The following is a 23,686-nucleotide window of genomic DNA, read 5'->3' as shown; positions in this document are numbered from 1 at the left end:
GGGGAGACGCAGAGGAGGGGCAGTGAGTGAGTCCTGCTGCAGAGAACCTGAGTTATGTACCATTGATCACTTGGCAGTGTGGAGAAGTTTACAGAACCCCAATCTTAGAATAATGGCATATGTATCTCTCTCTCTCTCTCTCTCTCTCTCTCTCTCTCTATATATATATATATATATATATATATATATATATACTCAAAATTAAACTAAAAATAGTGAAATGTTTATGAAAATATAATTGTAATAAACATGCTTCTTTATTAGGTACTTTAATAGCCAGCTATAGTGGCATGTGGGAAGCCATTCTGACACGTGATTGGGCGACTCCCGTTAAGGGTCTGAGGCGTTCTGGCTGTGTCCGAACTTTCCCGGCCCTTTCCTGATGAGAGAACCTGTCTGTGTGGGGGTGTGACTGACCACTGACCCCAGGGGCCCAATCACTGACCCTGACCTTGGAGTGCGGCCCCCGCCCCTCAACCTTCATTGGATGGAATTCTCCCCTGAATCTCTTGTTCCCCAATAAAAGTCTACTCCCAGGCGTGTTCACTCTCTATCTCTCCTGCTAGCCCTGAGTAATCCTTGCTGCCCTGCCGGGCGGTTAGAGGTGGGAACCAGAGAGGGGAGCCCTCTTGGACCTGGCAATAGAAATAAGGTAACTGAGTCTGTGTGTTTTATTTCGATCTCTTCTAGCTAAATTTTATGCCAAGAACCTCATTAATGAAACCATTGCGCTGGCCGAATGGTGGAGTGGCATGTCTATTAACTTTTTCCTCAAGCAGTAAGAAGTATACACAGTATTTTGAGATATCGATATCTGCATGTCACGAAGGGCAAAGGTGCAACATCTGCAGTCAAGGGGAGAAATAAAGAATGTCCACGAGCTAATGCCCTTTTCAAGGCTTTATTCACTCAAAATTATTCAATACAATTTCACTCTATAGGTTTTTAATCAAGGAATGACAATCCTTAATTCTGGGCACTACAAACACAATAATTCAGACTTACGAAAGCAATAAACACAACTAGTTCAAAGCAAACAAATGCTAAGTTAATTCTAAGCACCGCAAATGCTCTTAATCATTACAGACCTATGGCAGACATTCCCGCTGCATGCTAAGCTTAAGTGCTAGATTTAAAGTCTTAAGTCTTAGCTATTAAGTCCAGCACACTCACTCAGACCACAGCAATCAGGTCAGGAACCGATGGAGGCTTCTTCTCAGGTAGAGTTGACGCTGGCTAAGGAGACGGTGGTAAGGAGAAGTCGCCTTTCTCACCAGGGTCAGGAGGCTGCTGTGGAGTTTGAGAGCGGGGAGGACGATGCAGAGGATCAGGTAGATGATGAGAAGAGTTGGGATATCAGTCCAAGTCCTCATCAGGCTCTCCGGCATGTGTGCATCAGTATCGGCTGGCTGAATATCTGTTCATTTGTTCCATTGTTTATACTAAATTTGGGGGATTTCTGCACGTAGTTTTGGTCCCTATCAGCTGATACAAGGTTTCTCAGTGACATCTTACATTTGGAGAGGACATATGGTCTGCTTGTTTCTGCCCTGATATTACCCTTCTCGGAAATGACATGTGACTTCACCCTGACTTTTATCAGGGTTGTAGAAAGTGACTTATCAGGCTATGCCCAGTGACATATGGGAGGGCTCTGTGGGCTTGCCTGGTGAGATTGCAGGTTTATTTTAAGATGGAGTTTTAAAATGGAGTTGCTTAGGCTAAGGCCATCTTACCCTGCAACAACTTGATGGTCTGGGTCTGCCATTTTTAGTGGTTACATGTACAGATACTGCTAACACTACACCCCTAATAGGAGCAAAAGCAGTTAGAGGTTCATGAAGGTCAATATGTAATTTTTCCTATCCACACACATGGACTCCTTGAATTCTTCTTAGGGATCCTTTGAGGTGCATGAATAACAAGTTAGGTCCTGGTGGAGGGGGCTCGAGTTGGAGAAGTGCTTGCTTGCGTGGCTGGGGATGTGAACCTCAGGGTTGGTTGGGGGCAGGGTGCGAAGTAAAAAGAAGTTCATGGGGACTGGGGTTGTGGCTCAGCAGTAGAGCGCTCGCCTAGCACGTGCAAGGCCCTGGGTTCTATCCTCAGCACCACATAAAAATAAACAAATAGAATAAGGGTGTTGTGTCCAACTGCAACTAAAAAAAAAAAGTAAATAAAAAATAAAAACAAGAAGTTCAGAGTTGCCTCCTTGACTGGGTGTGCCCAGGGGTGACCCGCATGCCCCTCCCCTCCCTTCCTTATCCTGATGTGGCGCTTCTGCAGGAAGCTAAAGGCCCCGTGTGGTCTGGAAAGGAGCTCACAGTTGCTGTTGTCTGCACAGGAGGTGTCCAGCACTTACCATGCGACCTGTGGTCCTGCTGTGGAGTTGCCTCATGCTCCCAGGTGAGATGGGGGTGGGGGAAGTGGGAGGGATGTGGGGCCCATGCCTTAGCTCACCTCTGAATCAACACCCCTGCTTCAGCCCCGCATGCGCATGTGCACCTCATGCTTCCAGACTTCACCCCAGCCCATGCATCCTCTGCCCCATTGGTCCTCAGAAGAGGCCCGCACTTGCTGTTTCTGAAATTCAAGATGGGGTGCTCCCTGACTATGGGTTCCAGCCCCTGTGCAGCTGTGCACCTGAAAGAGGACCTTTACCGCTCTCATCTTATTTTCCTGTTCTGTGCAAAGCCTGGAAGCAGACAAGACACCCGTGTCTGGTAGCCCTGTTAAAATCAGAAAATATTAGTCAAAGCCCTGGAAGTTGAAGGATTATTATGCTGCATCGATTCACTGGTCTGCTTTTGTTCTTTGTCTTTTAACACAAAAACCAGGAAGCATCTTATATCGGGTATCAGTGTTCAATTGGCAAAGTCTTCCCGCTCCACTCCAGTGCTGGGGATTGAACTGAAGCGCACTATGGGGAGTTACATACCAGCCTTTTTTATTTTTATTTTGAGATAGGGTCTCACTAAATCAGTGAGGGTCTCACTAAGTTGCTGGGGTTGGCCTCAAACTTGCAATCCTCCTGCCTCAGCCTCTCCAGGTCTCTGGGATTACAGGCATATGCCACTGCAGTGAGAATTAATTAGCACTGTTTTTTCTTAGCGGTGCATAAAATTGTGGTGTGTCTTACATTGCTTCTTACATGCAATGAAGCAGGACATTATCATCATCTATTAATGAGAAAATTCAGAGAGGTCAAGCAAGTTCCCCAATGTCACATATCTACTAGCCAGCAGTGCTAGGATTCAAACACCTGGCTGGGTGAATCTAGAGTTGGTGACCCCCTCCCCCAGTATTCTAGGTTTAGGGAAAGAACAACAGCCTTGCACTAAGGTCTCCTAAGGCCAGGAGCGAGCTGGGTCTTAAAGGACTATTCCAGAAGGACTGGCTGAGAAAAGTCTCCCTGTCTCGAAGCAAAACAGAAACTTCTGGTATTGACCCTGGTCCCCGAGCCCAGGGTAGTCCCACCTCTACCTCTGTTGTGATTTTGAAACTAAAAGCTTGGTCCTTGTCCTTGTGGCAATCCAATAATGAGGACAAGGTTTTGAGAAAAAGGAAAAAAATTTTATTGCTTTGCTAACAAAGGAGCACACACAGGGGACTATAAAGGCTCCAGGTGAGCCCTTTCAGGAGTCATTATTCATCTGTAGCCTTTCTTAGATCCGCAGTGCCAGCTCCAAGTCTGGATTCCCTCATTCCTGTGGTCAGTGAGCCACAGACCAGATCCCTCTCCATGGGACAGGAAGGTGAATCTTGCTTCCCCACTTCCCGCCGTGGTTAGGGAGGGGGAGAGGAAGGAGAGGAAGGGAAAACATGTCGTTTTAAAATAAACGGAGCAGCAAGCATGAAGTGAACCACTGTTATGGTTTCAGGTTATGAAGCCCTGAAAGGTCCAAAGGACATCAGCGGATTTGAAGGTGACACTGTGTCCCTGAAGTGCACGTACGGGAAAGAAGAGAGGGAGCGCAAGAAGTACTGGTGCAAGCAGATCGGGTTCCTGGTCTCCCGTTGCTCCAGCACCATTTACTCAGGAGAAGATGGCCAAGAGATAACGCAGGGCAGAGTGTCCATCTGCGACAACCCCCAAGAGCTGGCATTCACTGTGACCCTGAGGGATCTCACCCTGCAGGATGCCGGGAAGTACTGGTGTGGGGCCGATAAACTGGGCTTTGATGAGACTTTCCTGGTCTCTCTGACCGTCTTTCCAGGTAACAAACTCCTCTCTTTGCCCAGCGTGGGGAACCAGAGATGCAGAGGGGGAACAGAAGCCCAGGGGCTGGGCTGTGGTTCAGGGGTACAGGGCTTGCCTTGCACGGGTGAGGCACTGGGTTTGATCCTCAGCACCACATAAAAATAAATAAACAAAATAAAGGTATTGTGTCCATCTACAACTAAAAATATTAAAGAGAGAGAGAGAGCCCGGTAGGTCATTAGCAATGGATCCACTTTCCCCATTACAAAAGTGGGGTGCGGTCCATCCTGGAATCAGCCTCATCAGTCACCTGAAGGACTCAGGGACATCATTCTGATCAAGTTCTGAGTTGCAGTGGGGTCTCAATGTCTTTCTTCTCTGCCTAGATATCCTGAAAGGAGATGGCTATGGTCTGGGGACAAGATGGTCATCCCAAATAATAGCAAGACTTTCCCCTCCCCAACCTTCCCCTGGTGTCAGAGATATTCCTGCAGCCTCCTGAGGCTGAGCCAGCCATCGCTGCATCCCAGACCCAACCCATGGCATCACCTAAGCTGTGGCCATGCTGGCTCCTCCCAGCTTGAGGGCTCAGCTCCCAGCTTGGCCTCCTCTTTCCCAGATTTTCAGAGACAGATGTTAGATGTGCCTGGGAACCAGTCCTGGGTCAGATGCCTGAAAGAGGAACTCTTTGAGCTTGAGGCCATTAGGGAGCCGTGGTTGGAGCCATAGATATGGAGCACCTCTCTCAGGGCCAAGAATCTCACCTGGAGCTGCTGGTCAGAGAGAAAAGAAGCCAGAGAGGGCTCAGGGCCACGGGCAGCCCCGGTGTGCTGCTGGTCAGAGGGGGCAAGGTAGGACTTTGAATCCCCACTTCATGGATGGGAGACCAAGGCTCCAAGAGACTCAATGATTTGATCTCTCCAAGAGACCAAAGCCTCATGGCAGGAAGTGGTATAGCTATGGTTCAAATGCAGTTCACGGAGGGCTTTTGTTCTGTTCATTTCCTTTCATGGGCCCATATCTGGGCCCAGATCTCTGTTGCCCATGGGTCTCTGTTTTAATTTAGGAAAATCAGTTCACTGAATTATAGCACCAGCTTTGAAACTACATTAATAAGGGTTGGGGGTGTACTCACCTAGCATGCGTAAGGCCCTGGGTTCAATCTCCAGCACTGCAGAACACACACACACACACACACACACACACACTCACACACACAATCTGTTTTCTGATCTCTTTGAATTCTTGTCAGTATTCAGACCTCATTTTTTATAACTTTATTTATTTATTGTTTTTATGTGGTACTGAGGATCAAACCCAGTGTCTCACCTGTGCTAGGCAGGCACTCCACCACTGAGCCACAACCCCCTCAGACCTCATTTTTACCTAGTTGTGATTAAGTTCACCTATTTTTGAGGCTCTCGTGTGTTTGCTACTTTTCCTCACTCATAGTTACTTCTCTGTGTATAATGTATGCATTATTGTATTATCTTCCTGTGTCAGACCTTGTTGGCCTCCCTCTGGTGACAGTTGGGATACTGAAAACGAAGAAGGCCTATAACAGTGTGTGCTGGTAGATGTTTAACAGCAGGCTGGGGACACTCTGACTTATAGTGTTTGCCAATTTCTGTGGTATAAATGGTCCTGCTCTGGCCAGTTTCTTCTGTCCACCATGTTTAGCAGCCAGCTTAGAAAATTCCCCAAAAGTTAACAATCAGTTTCCAAAGCCAATAAGAGACATCTTCTTATTGAATATGATGGAATATTTAGCAGAATTTCTAGAAAGATCCAAATAAGACAAGTGCACTCACTGTCATTTCTTTCATTCATCATTGCCTGGAGGCTCTAGGCAATGGAATATGACAAGAGAGAGAATTTTAAATATGAAAAGCAAAAGATAAATACTCTTTATTTACAGAAGATTTTGTTGTCTACTTAGAAAAATCTGAGAATAAAGTAACCTAGTATTAGAATAAAGACAGGCAGAGAAAGAGGGAGATTCCCAGCTGGTCATAGTCAGAAAAGACTGGTGAGGCCACTGATGGACATAGGGGAGCTTAGCAGCTCCTGGGGTGCTGGGCACTGAGGATAGGATTTTGCCCTCATGGATCCCAGCCTAGTAGGAAGACCCATTTAGAATAATTGCAGGGTGATTATTAGCTTCCCTGAAGATGCCTCCCCTGGAGGGTACTGCCAGTACCCAAAGGAAAAGGGGATTTGCCCCTCCATATTGAGCAGGAGCTGACCTTTGAGCTGGTGCTGGAGGACATAAAGAAGTGTGTTAGGCAGGGATGGAAAGGAAAGGCATCACACACGAGAGGAATGGCGTGTGGAAGGCACAGCAGCAAGCAGGAGGCTTATGCAATCAGGAATAGAGGGCAGCTCTGTGTGGCTGGGGCACTGATGATTTGAAGACTTGAGTTTAAAAGGCCTTAAAAGACATGCTACAATGCTGGGCACAGGGGTACACACCTGTAATCTCAGTGACTCAGGAAGCTGAGTCAGGAGGATCTTGAGTTTAAAGCCAGCCTCAGCAACTTAGCAAGGTCCTAAGCAACTTAGTGAGACACTGTCTCTATATATAAAGTATAAAACAAGGGGACAGGGATGTGGCTCAGTGGTTAAGCAATCCCCAGTACCAAAAAGAAAGAAGGAAGGAAGGAAGGAAGGAAGGAAGGAAGGAAGGAAGGAAGGAAGGAAGGAAGGAAGGAAGGAAAGAAAGTAAGTCATGCTACAAACTTCACTTGGGTGACAAGGAAAGGAGCAGAAGCAGCAGGCTAATGGGCAGCTGAGAGGCCAGAGAGATGAAGTCTAAGCCAAACTGGGGCAGCAGGGACTGCAGGAGGGAAAGACACCAAGACCCGGCTCCAATTGGCTGAGATGAGAAGAGGGTGTGGCTCTGCGCCTGCCGAGATGGGGGGTGGGAAAGCTGCCCGATGCTCCCAGGAAAGGTGAAAGGGCTGGTTGGACCCTTCTCTGAGAACAGCCTCTCCCTCTCCTCTAGGACCCTGCTGCCCCCTTCCCCAACTCTCTTCTTGCAGCCTCTGTCTACAGCAAGCCTGCAGCCTCAGGCAAAAGCCCGGCAAACCCAGCCCCCCCCCCGCACTGAGTGAGTGAGAGGCTTCCCTCCTCCACCTCTATCTCAGGAACTCTCCAGGGAGTGTCCACCTGGTGCCAGAAGCTGTGTCTTATCACCATCCAGGTGCCCCCAACAAGCCTGGAAGCCAGATTGTCCAGCTGAGGAACTAGAGGCTCAGGGGGTTAGATCACTTGCTCAAGGTCGCATGGGAGGTAACAGAGCCAGGGAGTGGCCACATCCTGACCCCAAAGGTCATTCTCTGTCTGCTTCATCTGTGGAGTGGAGGGTCAGCCAGAAAGGCCAGGCCTTTGGCCCTGACCACTGAACTCATCCCTGCCACACTGCCCTGCTGGCCTCTGGCTGTTGAAGGAGGTCAGGACCTTACAGGTGGTAGGAGCATGTGATGGTGATAGGAGAACTTGCCCGTCCAGTGAGGGAGGAGGTGACAGTCGGCCATGACTGCTAGGGGGGCAGGAGCAGGACGGTGCCAATGGAGTGATGCTGGACTGGGTCATGGCAGTGGGGACAGGGGTGCCTGATATATGGTCTGCTTACTCAAAATCGCCTCATCTAGACCTCTTCTTGCTGAGGAAATGCTCTGAGAAATTGGTCTCAGGGAGGTTAGAGTTCAGGGGTCAAGGGTCAGTCAGGGAGATTGGGATTCAAGGGTCAGGGAAGGTGCTGAGGCATTGCTTTTGAACTTGTAGCTCCTCCTGATCTCCACCTGGCAGTCACCACAGCCAAGCAGGGGAAGACAGGGACTGAGGCCTCTCCCGTCACAGGGACAGTCCCGTTGCAGCATGCAGGAACGACCACACACACAGGAACCTCTCCGTATGCAGGAACCTCTGCTCACACAGCAACCTCTCCTCATGCAGGGAGCTCCCGCCCACCCATGCCGCTGGACTCCACCCTGGCAGAGGACACTAGTCCTGTCCCCATCAGCCACAGCTCCAGGTCCAGGTGAGTCCAGGTGGCCAAGGTCACCCTTCAGGCCATCACTAAATCATAAGACATCTTTGAGCCAATAATCCCCTAACACTCTTTCTTCCAAACCAATGTCTCCTGTTGTCATGGCCATACCCCGTGGCACAAGACAGATTTCAGCCCCATCTGCCCCTCATGGGGGCTTTTAGCCTGAGCAGTGCGTGTCTTGCAGTGCAGGATCCCACAGCCCTGCTGCCCTGAACACACAGGCCCACCCGAGGTGACAAGTTTGCCCTAGCCCCAGTCCCCACCTCTCTACCTATCCCGGCCTCAGAGTGGATCACCCCAGATGAGTAGTTTTTGCCTGAGCCCTATGCAGTGCATAACAATATGGAACCCTCCACCCTAATTTTTTTCTTTACCCAGATGGGGTCCCAGCCTGAAGAAAGGGTTCTGGGCTTATAACCAAGTACTTATGCATTCGGTTCCTGACTTGTAGGTCACTGCTAGCAGATTCAGACTCACATGCAAGTGTCTCATGGGGTTGACAGCAGGGACTGAGAGTCCTTTCCAGCCCAGACAGGGTGTAGATGATGGGGTAACTAGATGCTGTGGGCCCTGGCACACTCTAACCTCTTGGAGACAAGGGACCTTGAGTCAGAATCAGAATTCCCTGTTGCCTAGTACGTTGGTGCCGGATGTGGGCCATGAGAACTTTCCCACATGCCCTGTGTGATTTAGCGAGTCACTTAACTAACAAGTCATTTTCTTCAATGTGAAATTAGGCTGTTCCTACCAAATGACATGGGGTGAATTTAACAACTGACATGGTGCATGGTGTGTGTGTGTGTGTGTGTGTGTGTGTGTGTGTATACACATCCCAACTGATCTTCATGAGAGCCATTTGACAAAGGAGGAAATTGATACTCTGGGAGGTTAAGGCACTTGCTCAAGGTCACCCTTCTAGAAATTGGCAGAGCCAGGGTTTGAACCCAGGCAGCCCAGCTTCAGGATCTGAGCTAATTAAATAATGTCCGTAGAGAGCCAATGGTATCAAATGCTCTGCCAGTCTTTGTCACATTGAATTAGATTTCACACTAGGAGTTGATTTTCCCAGCCCCCACATGGGCCCCAAGGATACAGATGCCTACTCTGGTGACAGCCACCAGGCTCCATGCATCTCGCCCCCAGGGTGTCCATCCCAATGGTCCGAATATTGGCCCCGGTTCTGGTGCTCTTGTCCCTTCTGCTGGCTGCAGGCCTGATTGCCTCTGGGAGCCTCTTACTCCGATGGAGAAAGAAAGGTGAGCAAGGGCAGGTGGGTGGGAGGCTCACAGCCAGGAACCTCACTGAGACCTGCAGTCCCTCACCCACCCTGGGAAGACTTGTGGATTAGTGTGTCTGTCTGCGATATGGGATCCAGAGCCCAGATGCTACTTTCTGGAAACTGTAAGGCAATCAACAACAGAAAGAAGCAATTTAAATGGGGAGTGGGAGGAGAAGGGGGTTCTGGCCAAACTCATCAATCACTTCTCTCCCTGTTGATCCAGCAAATCCATGTCCAGCTCCCCATATGGGAACTGACCGGGGTGGGGTGCAAGACTGAGCACTTGAACCTGAACAGGACAGACATTGCGTCCTGAGATGGATTGCTACTGCACCTCTAGAGGTGCTCAGTTCCTTTCATACTAAGTTTAAATCCTAGTTCAGCAACTTATTAGCTCCATGACCTTAGGCAAGAAACTAAATGCCCTGAGCCTCAGTTTCCTCAAATGACAGATATATGTCAAATAGAAACAGAATATAAGCCACCTATATAATTTAAAATTACATGGAAAAAAAGTGAAGAAACTAGTGAAGTTAATTTTAATAATATAGTTTATGTAACAGTCAGTTCAACAAGAAATCAATATAAAAATACTAATGAAAGTCAGGTTTGATGGCTCACACCTATAGTTCCAGGTACTTGGGAGGCTGAGGCAGGAGGATCTCAAGTTTGAGACTAACCTGGACAACATAGCAAGACATTCATTTTGTCATATTTTTTTCTTGAAACCTGGTATGATTTGAAGTAGTCATGGTCTGGTGCTCAATGGCCATGTGTGGCTTATGGCTCCTGCTTCCCATGCTGGATGGCACAGATCAAGAGGATTGAGTAAAATAAAACTAATAAGAGCTACAGATGCTGTCCTGCAGCTTATAATGCTTATCTCATGTAATCATCTCAGTACTGTGGAGTACCCCATTTTACAGGAGGAAAACTGAGGTACAGGGTGATTAAGCCCTATTGTTTGAGAGCTAGGAGGTGATGGAGCCAGGAAGATATCTGCAATGGCATCCCAAAGAAAGAGGCCCTGGGAGTGTCCTGGGCCTGCTTGCTATCTCCTGCATGATCTTCAGGATGAAATGGCAATTTTGTCAATATTCCCAGATCCCTTCAGAGATGTCTGGGAGGGAATGTACAGGACTGGACCATTCCTGGTCACAACCTCAGAGCCACTTAGCACCTTACGTCTCCAAGTCCCCAGCTAGCAGCCCTGGCATCCTTTGGTACCTGCTAGAACAGAGTCTCGGGCCCAGCCCCACCCTACTGAATTAGAATCTGCATTTTAAGAAAATTTCTGGGGGGGTTCTTGTGTTAGTCAGCCTTCTGTCACTATAACAGAAACCTGAGATAATCAACTTTTAAAGAGAAAAGGTTTATTTTGGCTCACAGTTTTAGAGGCTTTAGTCCATGATCAGTTGACCCTCTTCCTTTGGTCCAGTGATAAGGCAGCACATCATGGCAGGAACATGGGTCGCCTGTTACCTTGTAGACAAGAAGTGAAGGATAGTGAGGGCACACCTCCAAATATTCCTACTAGGCCCCAACCCATTTTTTTTTTCTTTCAGGAAAGGGGATTAAACCCAGGAGCTCACGCATGCTAGACACGCACTCTACCACTGAGCTGCATCCCAAGCCCTTTTTATTTTATTTTGAGGCAGGCAGTCTCACTAAGTGACCTATACTGTCCTTGAACTTGGGATCCTCCCGCCTCAGCCTCCCATTAGCCAGGACTACAGGATGTGCCACTGCACCTGATTTAGGCTCTATTTCTTAAAGGTTTCCCCATAGCACCAAGCTGGGGACCAGTCCTTCAATACATGATCTTTTAAGGGACACTAAAGACCCAAGCTATAGCAGCCTTATGCACATGGAAGTTTTGAGAAGCAATGACCTTGGCTCATAGATTAATTTCCCCAGTTACTTCCTGGCCCACACAAAGAGATCTCCATTTACTAACTCCAAAAGGAGACTCATTCCCAAGGGACCGAGCTGCACAGGACTTCCTGTTCCCCACCCACCTGACAGATTCTTACAGAAAGTCCCTGCTCCCAAGTGTGAGGGGCCAGTGCTTTTTCTGATGGCAGCTGCAGGCTCTTCCTGACTAGTCCTGGCTTCAAGATAATGCCTTTCATATCTCTTTCAGCTCAGCTGGCCCTGGAGACCCAAAAGAATGAGAAGGTCCATCTCCCAACCCTGGTAAGGACAGAGACAGGCAAAAGTACCAGCTGGGATTCCTTTGGGGCTGGAGATCTGCTGGGCTCTGCCCACCTCTGTCTTCCTCCTGACCCCAGAGGCAGGGTTTGCCCTCTACCTGGGCAGAGGAATCCCTGTGAGCCCCGAGATCAACCCTTCAGGATATGATCTGGACAGAGTGCCCATTATCACCCCTGATTTCCTGCCAGGTGCCGGGCAGAGGGGTATAAGGATCCACTTGAACGTGTCTCCCCCAGGCCCTATACCCTGTTCTCATCTCCTTTTCAGAATCAGAGGACATCAGGACTGGGTCCCAGGCTTCCTCTCCATCCTTCCCTTTTTGCACTGGGGATTGAACCCAGGGGTGTTTTCTTTCTTTCTTTTTCTTTTTCTTTGTTTTTGTTTTTAGGTATATATGAAACTAGAGTATATTTTGACATATGGTACATACATGGAGTACCCCAGGGTATTTTCCCACTGAGCTACATCCCCAGTCCTTTTCTTTTCTTTTTTTGAGACAGGGTCTCACCACATTGCTGAGGGCCTCCCTAGATTGCTGAGGCTGGCCTCAAACTTGTAATCCTCCTGCCTCAGCCTCCTGAGTCGCTGGGATTACAGGCGTGCACCACTGAGCCGCCTGGCTAATCCAGTTTTTCTCTAAATCCAATGCAAATCCCATTTTACCCGTTAGCACCTAGGGGTGAGAGAACTCTTAGAAATGCACTGTCCAGGCCTGTGCTAATCCCTCTAGGGTTGGGTCCAGCACACCAGAGTGTGGCAATTACAGACTCTAGTGTGCTTTTGCAAAAAAAAGAAACTGAGGCCCTGAGAGGGCGAAGGTGTTGCCCGAGGTCACACAGAAGACCATGACATAGTGGAGAACAGGACCCAGATCTCTCAATTCCCATCCCTCCTCTTTCCAGAGTACCCTGATGTCTTCTTCCAACCTTCCTTGGCTCTGAGACCAAGGTAGCATAACTGCCCTGGGACCCAGGCTGAGGGTGATGCTCTGGGGACCAGGAGGCAGATGGAACGGGGGTCCCATTCCCATCTTCCTGGAGAGGGCAACTTGCCCTGAGGGTACTGCTCCAGGACCCTTCACCAACTTCTGTGGGGTGGGACAGTGCCCTAACAGGACAATGCTATTATTGAGGGGGGAGGGGTGCAGAATCGGTCCAGGAAACCGGAACCCCACCTGCACCTGCCTCACCCTGGGTCACCAACCCCCCTCCAGTTGTTTACTGAGGCACCTCCAATTTGGATTCCCTCAGACTCAGGGCAGGAAAGGGGGCTCCTAATCCCTTCTTTCCTGGCGCCAATGAGGACAAAAGACTCAGGCCCGACCCCCCAGGAAAGGGAAGCAGCTGCTGTTGTCTCAGGAAGTTGGACAAGGCCAAAGATAAAGAGGGGAGTGAGGGGAGAGTCTTGAAGGCATAAGAACAGCCTCCCTTCACAGACCCGCCACTGGCCTGCCCTCAGCCCCCAGCCTCAGCTCTCCATCAGGCACCAGGGTGTGGGGACCCAAGTGTGTACCCAGCACCACACCTTCCCTGCCTTTGAGCCAACTTGCATGTCTGTCTTCTTGTCTGAGGCATCTGTCTGGCCCAGATGATGTGGCCCCAGGGCAGAGCCCAGGACCAGTAGGCAGAGGAGCTCTGAGGGATGGCATTAGCCCAAAAAGACTGGCCAGACACAAACTTCACAGATCAGCTCTTTATTCAGGAACAAAGTTTCATGCAGGATGGGGGTGGGGAGGGGAGCAGTAATGGGGTGACACCTCTGGACCCGCTGTCTGGGTGGAAAATGAGCCACTGAACAAAGGAGGGGATTGGGTTTACGTAGGTTATAAGAGAGGTGACTTAATTAATGAGCGTGTCAGCTGTGGCACTCAGGAATTTGGGGTCTGTTTTACTGGGCAAAATGGGAGGGAGTCTGTGGTCAGAGGTCAGTCTCTGGGATTTATCTTACTGGCCGGATGGAGGGCCGGGGGTCAGTGGTTGGTATCTGGAAAGGAATTTTTTAGGCAGGGACTATGCTTTGGCCTGTTCCCAGGGACTTCCTTTCTAGGTCTGATGGACATCTCGCCCCAGGGTTGGTTTTATCACCAGGAAAGAATGTGCTGGGAAAGGATCAGTGCTCTCAGTGTATGGCTTTCCTTCTTCCTCCCCTTTCCCCAGGTCTCAGTATTTGGGGGGTTTGTCATTTTCTCTATCTAAGTAGGTGGCTCCTTGTTGGAAGGAGGATGGAAACAGGGTGGGCAGAGGCCAGGGGAGGGCTTTCTCTATCTTTTGGATTCACTGAGATTTTGAAAACGTTGAAGGGGTTTTCCTTGTCCAAATTCAGGTCAAAGAGGGAAGGAGACATTTTACTTTTCCTGCAAGAGAGCCCAAGGGGGTGCGAAAAATCAGAGGGAAGTGTTAGGGCCACACTAGTGTTTTCCCTCCCCAAGGAGATGTTGCTAGAGATTGTCATCCCTCCCTTTCATTCATTTAATCTTTTATTGAACTGTGTCGCTGGCTTTACATCCTTGAATCCTCATCATTCCTACACAAGGTGGGTGTCATTATTTCCCCCACTTTATCAGCAAAGAAAAGGAGGTTCAGAGAGGGTAACGACTTGCCTGCAGCTGTCCAGCCTGAAAGAGACAGAACAGGAAAACTACCTGAGGACTCTGGGCTGGCTGCAACGCTCTACACTTCTTGCACCCTCCATGTTGAAGGACAAGGGGTTGGAAGAAAGGAGCCAAGTCCATGGCCCAAGACTGCTCTCCCAGACTGCTGAGAAAGACCCACCCTTGGTCCCTCAGTGTGGGATGGCTACAGACAAAATATTTCTGGTGCCATTTGTTACCCAATGAAACTTGGAAGTATCTAGCTTTGCTCTCTCTAGGCATTACAAAGAACATGTAGCCGGCTTATTCTTTCTGCTTTAAATGATAGGAATAACATAATAAAACACACCAAGAATTCCAAAAATTCTCATTTGTTGGGTGATAAGATACTATGTGAATAGTTATTTTATCTCTGCAGGGAAAAAGTTTTTGTTGTTATTTGTTTTATCCCACACTGGGGTTTGAACCCAGGGATGCTTTACCATCCCTATATCTGTTTATTTATTTATTTAATGGTACTGGGGATTGAACCCAGGGGCACTTAACCACTGATCCACATCCCCAGCACTTTTTATTTTTTTATTTTGAGACAGGGTCTCACTAGGTTGCTTAGGGCTTTGCTAAGTTGCTAAGGCTGGCTTTGAACTTGCAAATCCTCCTTCCTCGACCTCAAGAGATACTGAGATTACAGATGTGCACCATGGTGCCTGGCCATTATTTTTAATTTTGAGACAGGATCTCACTAATTTGCCCAAGCTGGGCTCCAACTTTCGATCCTCCTCTCTCAGCCTCCTGAGTAGCTGGGATTGCATGTGTGAATCAGTGTGCCCAATAAAGGAAAAAATTCTTACTCCTGTTTTACAGTCGAGGAAACTGAGCTTTGGAGAGTTAGCTAGCTTGTCCCAGGGCACCCTGAGGTGTAGGAATTGGCAGAGCCTCTGCGGAGCTAAGTGTTCTTCCCTACCCCTCCCTGCCACCTCCACCCCATCCTGTGCTAGTTCCCCTCCTCCTGGCTCCTAGACCATCTCTCTGCCAAGAATAGGCTGTTCTGACCAAGTCTCTCTCACAGCCCCTGGGGAACAGCTGGGTCCCTGAAGAAGCTGTGATAAACCTGTCAGGACCCACCGAGCCTCTCGCCAGCCCCTACAAGGAGACCCTGTGCCTAAACCAGGTGTGTACTGAAGGGCTCCGAGTCTAGAGCCACATTGTCTGACACCACTCTGTCAGGGGAGGGACAGGGAGAGCTTTTTCCTCAGCCTCCTCTCCTCAAAGACCACACTCTCCCATTCGCCCACCCACCCTATCTAAGGCCATTTCTTCTGGGAAGTCAGGGCACTTGCCCTCATGTCCTCATTTCCTCTGTCCAGAAAATTCTTTCATAGCTTGTTGGGAATCATCCTTAAGAGCTCTAGGCTGGCAAGATTCTCACTCCTGTGGCCTGGACCTGAGGCCATGAGGCTGCTCTCTGGAGGAGGATGGCTGGGGGTGCAGAGGAGGCAGGAATCAAAGCCTGGAGTCTCTGGAGAGAATCTGTGGGTCCTCCTGCTCCTGCAGATGGACAGAGACCCCGATCATGTAGAAAAGGCTGGGCTGAACATAGCAGCTGCCTGGAGACCCCTCACCTGACTCCCAAGCTCTGCTTTTCAACCTCCACTCTTGTCTTTCCAGACTACAGAGGAACTGGAAGCCCCTTCCCTGGACCCCATGGAAAGCACAATCCCAGATCCTCTGCCCCTGATGTCTGAGGAGGAGCTGGGTTTCTCCAAGTTCATCTCAGTGTAACTGTAGAAGGCTCTCCTGGCCAGGCCGATGGTGAAACTGAATGGCTGGATTTGCACTAACTCTCATGAGCTTTCTGCCATAACCTCGGAGTCCATCTGCCCACACTCCAGGACTCAGCCCACCCTCCCCAGGCTCCCTTCCTACGTGTCCCAGCATGACCGAAGTGTTTGTCAGCTGTGGACCAGGCTAGGACCTCCCCAGCATGTTCGCATCGCTGGGCAGGACACACAGCTGTGGACCCTCATCTGGGTCAGGCAGGGCTCAGCAGATCTGGGCTGAGTTTGTATCCACTCCAGGAAATCCCAACCACCACCCCCATCCCCCACACTGCCTTCTCCTCCCTCAAATTCTCCTCCATCAGCTGCTGAGAGGAGGGAACATTCTAGGGTTGAGCCCTGATTTCAGTTTCTCAAAGCATGTTGTGAATCCCCGGTAGCTCAGCCCTTCAGTAAGCTAATTTAAATGTGATTCCTGGGTCCCTTGGAGACCATCCCTGGAACTGGGCTAACAAGTGCCCTGACAATTCTTACACTTGAGTGCGAAGGCCCAGTGGACCTGATATCCTCAGACCCTTGAGAGTCTGTATTTAGTGCCTAGGGTCTCCCACATGTTCCATACAGGGGCTACTGACACCATGACCCAAGGGGGGGCGGGGTTCTTGCGACTTTCTGAAGTCCCAAGTTCCCTTCCTGGGTCAAGGGCATATTGGAAACATTCAACCCAGAACTGTCAGGGAGGGGCCACCTTTCTATTCTAGCCCTGTACTCCTGCCTTTGGAAGATGCTAGAGAAAAACTTGACTCCTTTCTTTTCTAGAAAGGGTTAATATTCCATGGGTGGTAGCCAGGAGAGGAGCAGAAAACCAGAATGCAAGTGGGCATCTTTTAGATAAAAGGGAGGAGGAAGGGAACGGGATAGGAGCTTGAGGATGACCCTGAGTCCAGCACCCTGAAGAAGTGGGAGGCAGCTGCCGTAGCAAAACATTCTTCTTTTTAAAAAAATGAGATGTAAAAATGAGACGCCTGTAATCCCTGCAGCTCCAGAGCCTGAGACAGGAGACTCATCAGTTCAAAGCCAGCCTCAGCAATAATGAGGTGCTAAGCAACTCAGTGAGACCCTGTCTCTGAATAAAATGCAAAATAGGGCTGGGATGTGGCTCAGTGTGAATGCCCCTAAATTCAATCCCTGGTACCAAACAAACAAAATGAGATGAGAATGCTAAAAAAAAAAAAAAAAAAAAAAAAAAAAAAAAGCGGGGGGGGGGTGGCCAAAGAAGAAAGAAAAAATACACCCATAATCTCGCCACTACCTGAAGATGATCCTGATTTCCCCTTGAGGATGTTGAATCCCCCTCTCCTCTCTTTTCCTCTATATAATTTGCTGCTGTTTTTTTTTTTTTTAGCAGAGTATTTATCCTGCACATACAACTTTGCATCCTGCTTTTCCCACTTAATTATTATACCATGAGCATTTCTCCAAGTTGTATAAACCTTTTATAGAATGTTTTTCAGCTGCATAATATTTCATTGTATTGGTGTGCCTCGATTTATTTAACTGATTATTACTAGCTATTTAATTTGCTTCTGTTCTTACCATAACCAATAAAAGCATAATGAATCTTTGCCCAGGGCTTTGTCTCCATTTGGAGATCTCTTTAAGATGGATTTGCATATATGGAAGTGCCAGGTCAGAGGGAGAGAATGTCTCTCTATTTTATTTTATTTTTTTAAATATAGTTTTCTTCATTTGAGTGAGTGTGTATGTGTGTGTGTGTGTATGTGTGTGTTACTGGGGATCCAACCCAGAGCCTCTAGGCAAGCATGTGTTCTATCACTGGTTACACTGCCAGCCCTTTTTAAAATTTTATTTTGAGATTAGGGTCTCGCTAAATTGCAAAAACTGATCCTTCTGCCTCAGCCCCCTGAGTTGCTGGGATTACAGGCACAGGTCCCAGCACACCCCCCCACCATTTATTTCTTTAAAAGAAACACCTTCACACAAAAGAAAGTATTGATAGGAAAACCGGGAGATTTGAGGCCTCCCCTCCGTCCTGACTCTGACAGAGAAGTGGATATTACGACTTTAATCCACTGAGGCCCATTAAGAAGGTTGTGAGGGGAATGGGAAAATAAACAAGGAGAGAAATGAATTACAGTAGAGGGGGTAGAGAGAGAAGAAGGGAGGGGAGGGGAGGGGGGATAGTAGGGGATAGGAAAGGTAGCAGAATACAACAATTACTATTAGTGCATTATGTAAAATTGTGGATGTGTAACTGACGTGATTCTGCAATCTGCATTTGGGGTAAAATTGGGAGTTCATAACCCACTTCAATCTAATGTATGAAATATAATATGTCAAGAGCTTTGTAATGTTGTGAACAACCAATAAAAAAAATGTAAAAAAAAAAATCCCCTCCAAAGGTGGCTCAGAGGCTTGAAGGGGAAGAAGAAAAGGAAGCAGGGAGACCCACAGCCCTAATGGTGCAAGGGGGTGTGAGGAGCTTTGGGAAGTGTCCCCAGCAGGAAGGAAGTCACGTCCCTGCCAAGGCACTTTGGGATTGTGACCAGCCTTACTGCTGGCAGCTGGGAGGGGCACCACATGACTGGGTCTGAGGCTGAGGCTGGGGCCCCCAAGCCTGGTACAAAGGCAACATCTCTGCCCATTTGGAATGGATCACATGGGCTGGGACTGTGCAGGCTGAAAACAAGTGGTCCTTTTCTCATTTTCCTTCTTGTCTTTTAAAAATTAAATTGTTTGTATTATTTTTTAAAACAACGACTATTTTTAAAATATTTTTTGTAGTTGTACACAATAACTTTTATTTATTTATTTATTTTTATGTGGTGCTGAGGATTGAACCCAGGACCTTGCATGTGTGAGGCGAGTGCTCTACCACTGAGCCATACCCCCAGCCCCAAATTGTTTGTATTATTGTTCAATTTCATCACCATTCTTCCAGATTCTACAATATGATGGCTGTATCTACTATTTATTTTTATTTATTTGTTTGTTTGTTTAATTTTGTGGTATAGGGAAGTGAGCTCTAGCACAGAGCTATATCCCCAGCCCTTATTTATTTATTTATTTAATTTGAGACAAGGTCTCATTAAATCGCTTAGGCTGGACTTGAACTTGGGATCCTCCTGCCTCAGTCTCCCACTTCCATGCCAGTTTATCCCCCCTTTCTAATCTTGAACTTTTCTGCATTCTCAACAAAGACTACAATTAATACAGTTGTCCTCAGTATCCTTGAGGAATTGATACCAAAATCCACAGATGGTCAAGTCCCTTATATAAAATAGCCTACTACTTGCATATAACCTACTTGCATCCTCTAGTATGTTTTAAATCATCTCTTGATCATTTATAATACCTAATACAATGTAAATGCTTGGGTATTTATCATACTGTATTATCTAGGGAATAAGGACAAAGAAAAAATTTGTATGTGTTCAGTATGGATGCCAATTCTTTTCAATTATTTTCTAGCTGCAGCTGCTTGAATCCGAGGTTGGTTGGATCTGTGGATGCAGAATCTATAGACACACACAGCTGCTTGTATTTTAATATTCTCGAATCTTTCCTCCAATATTACAGGATCCCAAAACCTGTTAAATCCCATCACTCCCTCCTATCTTGCAGGATATTATCTTTTCGTCTTTCAACAATCTGCATGTCATTGTTAATTACTATCTTTAATAGCTTTTATAGGTACAGGTGTCATGTAATAAATTGTACATGTTTAGAGTATACTATCTGATAAGTCCAATATATATGAATACATCTGTGAAACAGTTGCCATAATCAAAATAATGAATATATCCATCACCCCAAAAGTTTTCTTTTGCCCTTTTTTAACCCTGTCCCTCCCCTCTCCCACCCGCATTCACCAGTTGATGGAAATTTAGATTGTTTCCAGTTTGAGCTACTAAAAACAGAACTGCTATGAACTTTCTTGTTCAGTTTTTCTGTACTGTCACTTAGGTAAAAATCCAGGAGTAGGTCTAGGTTAGAGCTGCGGGTAGCTCAGTGGGAGAGCACTTGTCTAGCATGCATGAGGCCCTGGGTTCCATCCCCAGCAAAACATTTTAAAAATCTAGGTCATATGGAAGGTATATGCTTATGTTTTCCAAGGTGGCTGTTACATTTTACATTTCCACCAATTATGTGAAAAAATTTCAGTTCCATTGGGTGTGGTGGTGCATGCCTGTAATCCCAGCATCTCTGGAGGCTGAGGCAGAAGAACGCAAGTTCAAAGCCAGCCTCAGCAACTTAGCACGACTGTGTCTCAAAATCAAAAATAAAAAGGGCTGGGAATGTGGCTCAGTATTTAAGTGACCCCTGGGTTCAATCCCCTGTACCCAAAAAAAAATAATAATTTCAGTTCTTACACATCTTAACACCTGCTATAGTTGATCTTTTTCACCATAAAACAGGTATAGAAATGGTACCAAGATTGTGACTTTAATTTGTATTTCCCCAATGACTAAAAGGTCTTGAGTCTCTATGTGCTTATCTGCCATCCACATATCTTCTTTGTTGAAATTTAGGTTAAAATCTTTTACCTGTTTTTATTGAGAGTTCTTTAAATAGTCTGGAGCAAGTCCTTTATCAAATACGTGATTTATGAAAATCTCCAGGTGTGTGGTTTACCTTTTCACTCCTTTACCAATGTCTTTCATGGGGCCAAAGTTTTAAATTTTGATGGTGTTCAATTTGTCAAGATCTATGGATCATGTTTTTGATATTGAACTGAAGAAATTTTGGCCTAACCCAAAGGCACATAGATTTTCTCCTATTTTTTTCCTACAAATTTAATAGTTTACATTAGGCCTATGATTGACCTTGAGCTAATTTTCATATACATGCAAGATGTTGATCAAAGTTCTTCTCCTCTTCTTCTTCCTCCTCCTCTTCTTCCTCTTCCTTCTGTGGGGCTGGCAGTCAAACTCTGGGCCTCACATATGCCAAGCATGAGTGAGCACCTCCCACCACCCCATTTTCCTTTTGTTTGCACACATCCAACTGTTCAGCACCATTTGTTGAAAAGGTGTCCTGGCCTTCATCTACTCAATTGCCATTGCACCTCCTTGAAATCATCAGACATATTTGTGTGGGTCTATTTCTGGACTCTTCTCCTCTGCTCTGCTGGCCTGTCTCTCTCTCTTCATGCCAATACTATACTGTCTTGGTTACTGTAATAGACTGCAATATCTTGGTTACTTGTAATATGCCCTGAAATCAGGTAGTTTTAAAACATAGAAATGGGGCTGGGGACATAGCTCAGTTGGTAGAGTGCTTGCCTAACATTCACAAGGCTTTAGGTTCAATACCCAGCACCACCAAAAAAAAAAAAAAGAAGAAGAAAAGAAAAAGAAATCTTGCTGGGCATGGTGGTGCACACCTGTAATCCCAGTGGCTTGGGAGGCTGAGGCAGGAGGATCACAAGTTCAAAGGCAGCCTCAGCAATGACAAGGCGTTAAGCAACTCAGTGAGACCCTGTCTCCAAATAAAATACAAACTAGAATGAGGATGTGGCTCAGTAGTTGAGTGCCCCTGAGTTCAATTCCCAGTACAAAACACACACACACACACACACACACACACACACACACACACACACAGAAACCTCTAAGTAATCAAAACTGTGATATTGGCAATTAGAACAAGATTAATAAACCCTTGGAATAAGCTGGATTGTGCGCCTTGCACAGTCTGCACCTGTCTCTTCCAGAGGTCTGTAGTCACCACCAAACCCAACCCTGAGGGAGGTGGGATGGGGTCTGGGACTCCAGGGTGAACTGTAGATTACTGGTGCCATGGGCCTCTTGGAGAGCTTGGATCTCTTGGAAGAGCTAACTTTGGGGATGACAAAGTATCTCATGTCCTCCCTTACGGCTCCCCTTTTACTCCATGTTCTTGCCCCCAAAGTGCCTTCTTTACCAAGCATCCCTCCCCCAAAAGCTAGTCAATCCGGATCCATCTCTGGAAGGCAGAGAGTCAGGAGGGCTAGGGTCTGCTTCAGCTCTGCTAATAACTTTCCACATGACAATGGACAAAATTCTTCAGCTTTCTATAGATTCCCAACTACAACATGATAAGAATCCATTCTGCCATACTGACCACATGCTACTGGACCAAAATGGGGAAAGGATTTTTCAAACACAAAAACAAACTGGTAAAATTCTTTTGAGAAACTCAACTATCTTTAGGAAAAGGCCTTCGTGCCAACTGGAAGATACAAACAAATTCCCCCTACCCCGAGAGGCCGGCACAAATGGACTAACAGAGCTCAGCAAACTTGTTACATATTTGAACCACTTGGGGACCTTTTAAAACAAAACATTTCCCAGTCTCCACTCTCAGTCCCAGCAGAGATTGGCAAGATCCTATTTCCATTTCCTGAGCACAAGGAAAGACTATATTTCCCCGCCTCCTTTGCGGTAACCTGGGGCTATGTGACTAAGTTCTGGCCAATGGAGTGTGGACAAACAGGGCTAACCCATAATATTTATGAGTGGCCTTCTGTAATCTCTTCCTGTTCTATGACACCTGTGAACTGTGAAGTCACTCATTAAAGATGACAGTGTCACAAGATGGAAAGAGGTTAGGTTCCCCGGTCACTGTTAGCACAGTGAGAGGTGCTGTGAGTCATGATGTGATGTGGTTCTTCAATGGTTAACCATTCCTGAACTTCTGATGTAATTTTTCTGGGGTGAGGCCCTTGTAATGGTTTATATTTTTCCGCCCACCTCCCAGGTGATTCTAATGTGCAGCCAGAGTTGAGAAATACTGGATTAGGACAGAAATGCAACTGTCCTCGGTAGAGTTGCTGAGCAAATATTGAGCTGGGCACAGTGGCACACACCTGTAATCCAGGTTCTCGGGTCTGAGGCCAGCTTGGCAACTTGGCAAAACCATCTCATAATAAAATTTCAAAGGACTGGGAATGTAGGTCAGTGGTAAAGTGTCCTTAGGTTCAAACCCCAGTGCCATAGGGTTTGGGGCGGGGAAAGTGGAGAAAGAGAGAGGGAGAGGGAGAGAGAGGGAGTTTCAAGGTACCCAGGAACCAGAGAAGAAAGGGGGAAGGCCCAGCAACATGGCAGGAGGCCAGGGTCTCAAAGAGAAAGCTTGGCCAGGAAAACGTCCTTTGTGCTGGGAAGGGCCAGAGCACTTCAGAATTGGGGTGTTTAATAAACAATGCTAAATTCTCATCAGAGCTGAGATGGGTGTGGGTGTTCTAAGGCCCCATGGCTGCCCCCAGCTCACCAGCTAAGTTGGCCCTACCCTTGTCCCAGTGTGAGTGGTACTTTGGAGAAATCCAAGGAGAGGCTGGATCCACATTTTGCCATTACAGACAAGCAACCAAAGCCTCCTTGGAGAATCCTCCATGATGATTAGACGAGAAGCATCCCAGAAAGAATACTGACCCCCCCCCCCCCAGCCCTGATGGATTTGCCATACTGGGTGACATTTCAGTCACCTATTTTCCCTGTGTTCAGCACCTGGGACAAATTCTAGTGTTACCGCTGGGAGTCCTTCACAAAAGATGAACCAGAGAGGTAGAGGG

At 47.4% G+C, this 23,686-nt stretch overlaps 1 protein-coding gene across 2 annotated transcripts; it reads left to right on the top strand.

Annotated features, from left to right (window-relative positions):
- Positions 1–2,270: 2,270 nt before the first annotated feature.
- On the top strand, positions 2,271–17,746 carry CD300LG (CD300 molecule like family member g). Of its 2 annotated transcripts, none has more exons than XM_081272680.1 (7): positions 2,271–2,403; positions 3,879–4,214; positions 8,156–8,240; positions 9,396–9,508; positions 11,675–11,727; positions 15,405–15,506; positions 16,004–17,746. In XM_081272680.1, the coding sequence occupies exons 1-7, from the start codon at positions 2,361–2,363 to the stop codon at positions 16,115–16,117; spliced, it is 846 nt and encodes a 281-aa protein (XP_081128806.1). In that variant the 5' UTR covers positions 2,271–2,360; the 3' UTR covers positions 16,118–17,746. The 2 variants fall into 2 exon arrangements, with proteins under 2 accessions (XP_081128806.1, XP_081128805.1); XM_081272679.1 differs by having other exon boundaries at positions 7,985–8,240.
- The last annotated feature ends 5,940 nt before the right edge of the window (positions 17,747–23,686 follow it).

The sequence above is a fragment of the Spermophilus citellus genome, assembly GCF_964194105.1.
Source record: "Spermophilus citellus genome assembly, chromosome: 17".
NCBI classification, from domain to species: Eukaryota; Metazoa; Chordata; class Mammalia; order Rodentia; family Sciuridae; genus Spermophilus; species Spermophilus citellus.
The sequence above is the reverse complement of the archived record's forward strand: the minus strand, read 5'-3'. Positions and strand labels throughout refer to the sequence as shown.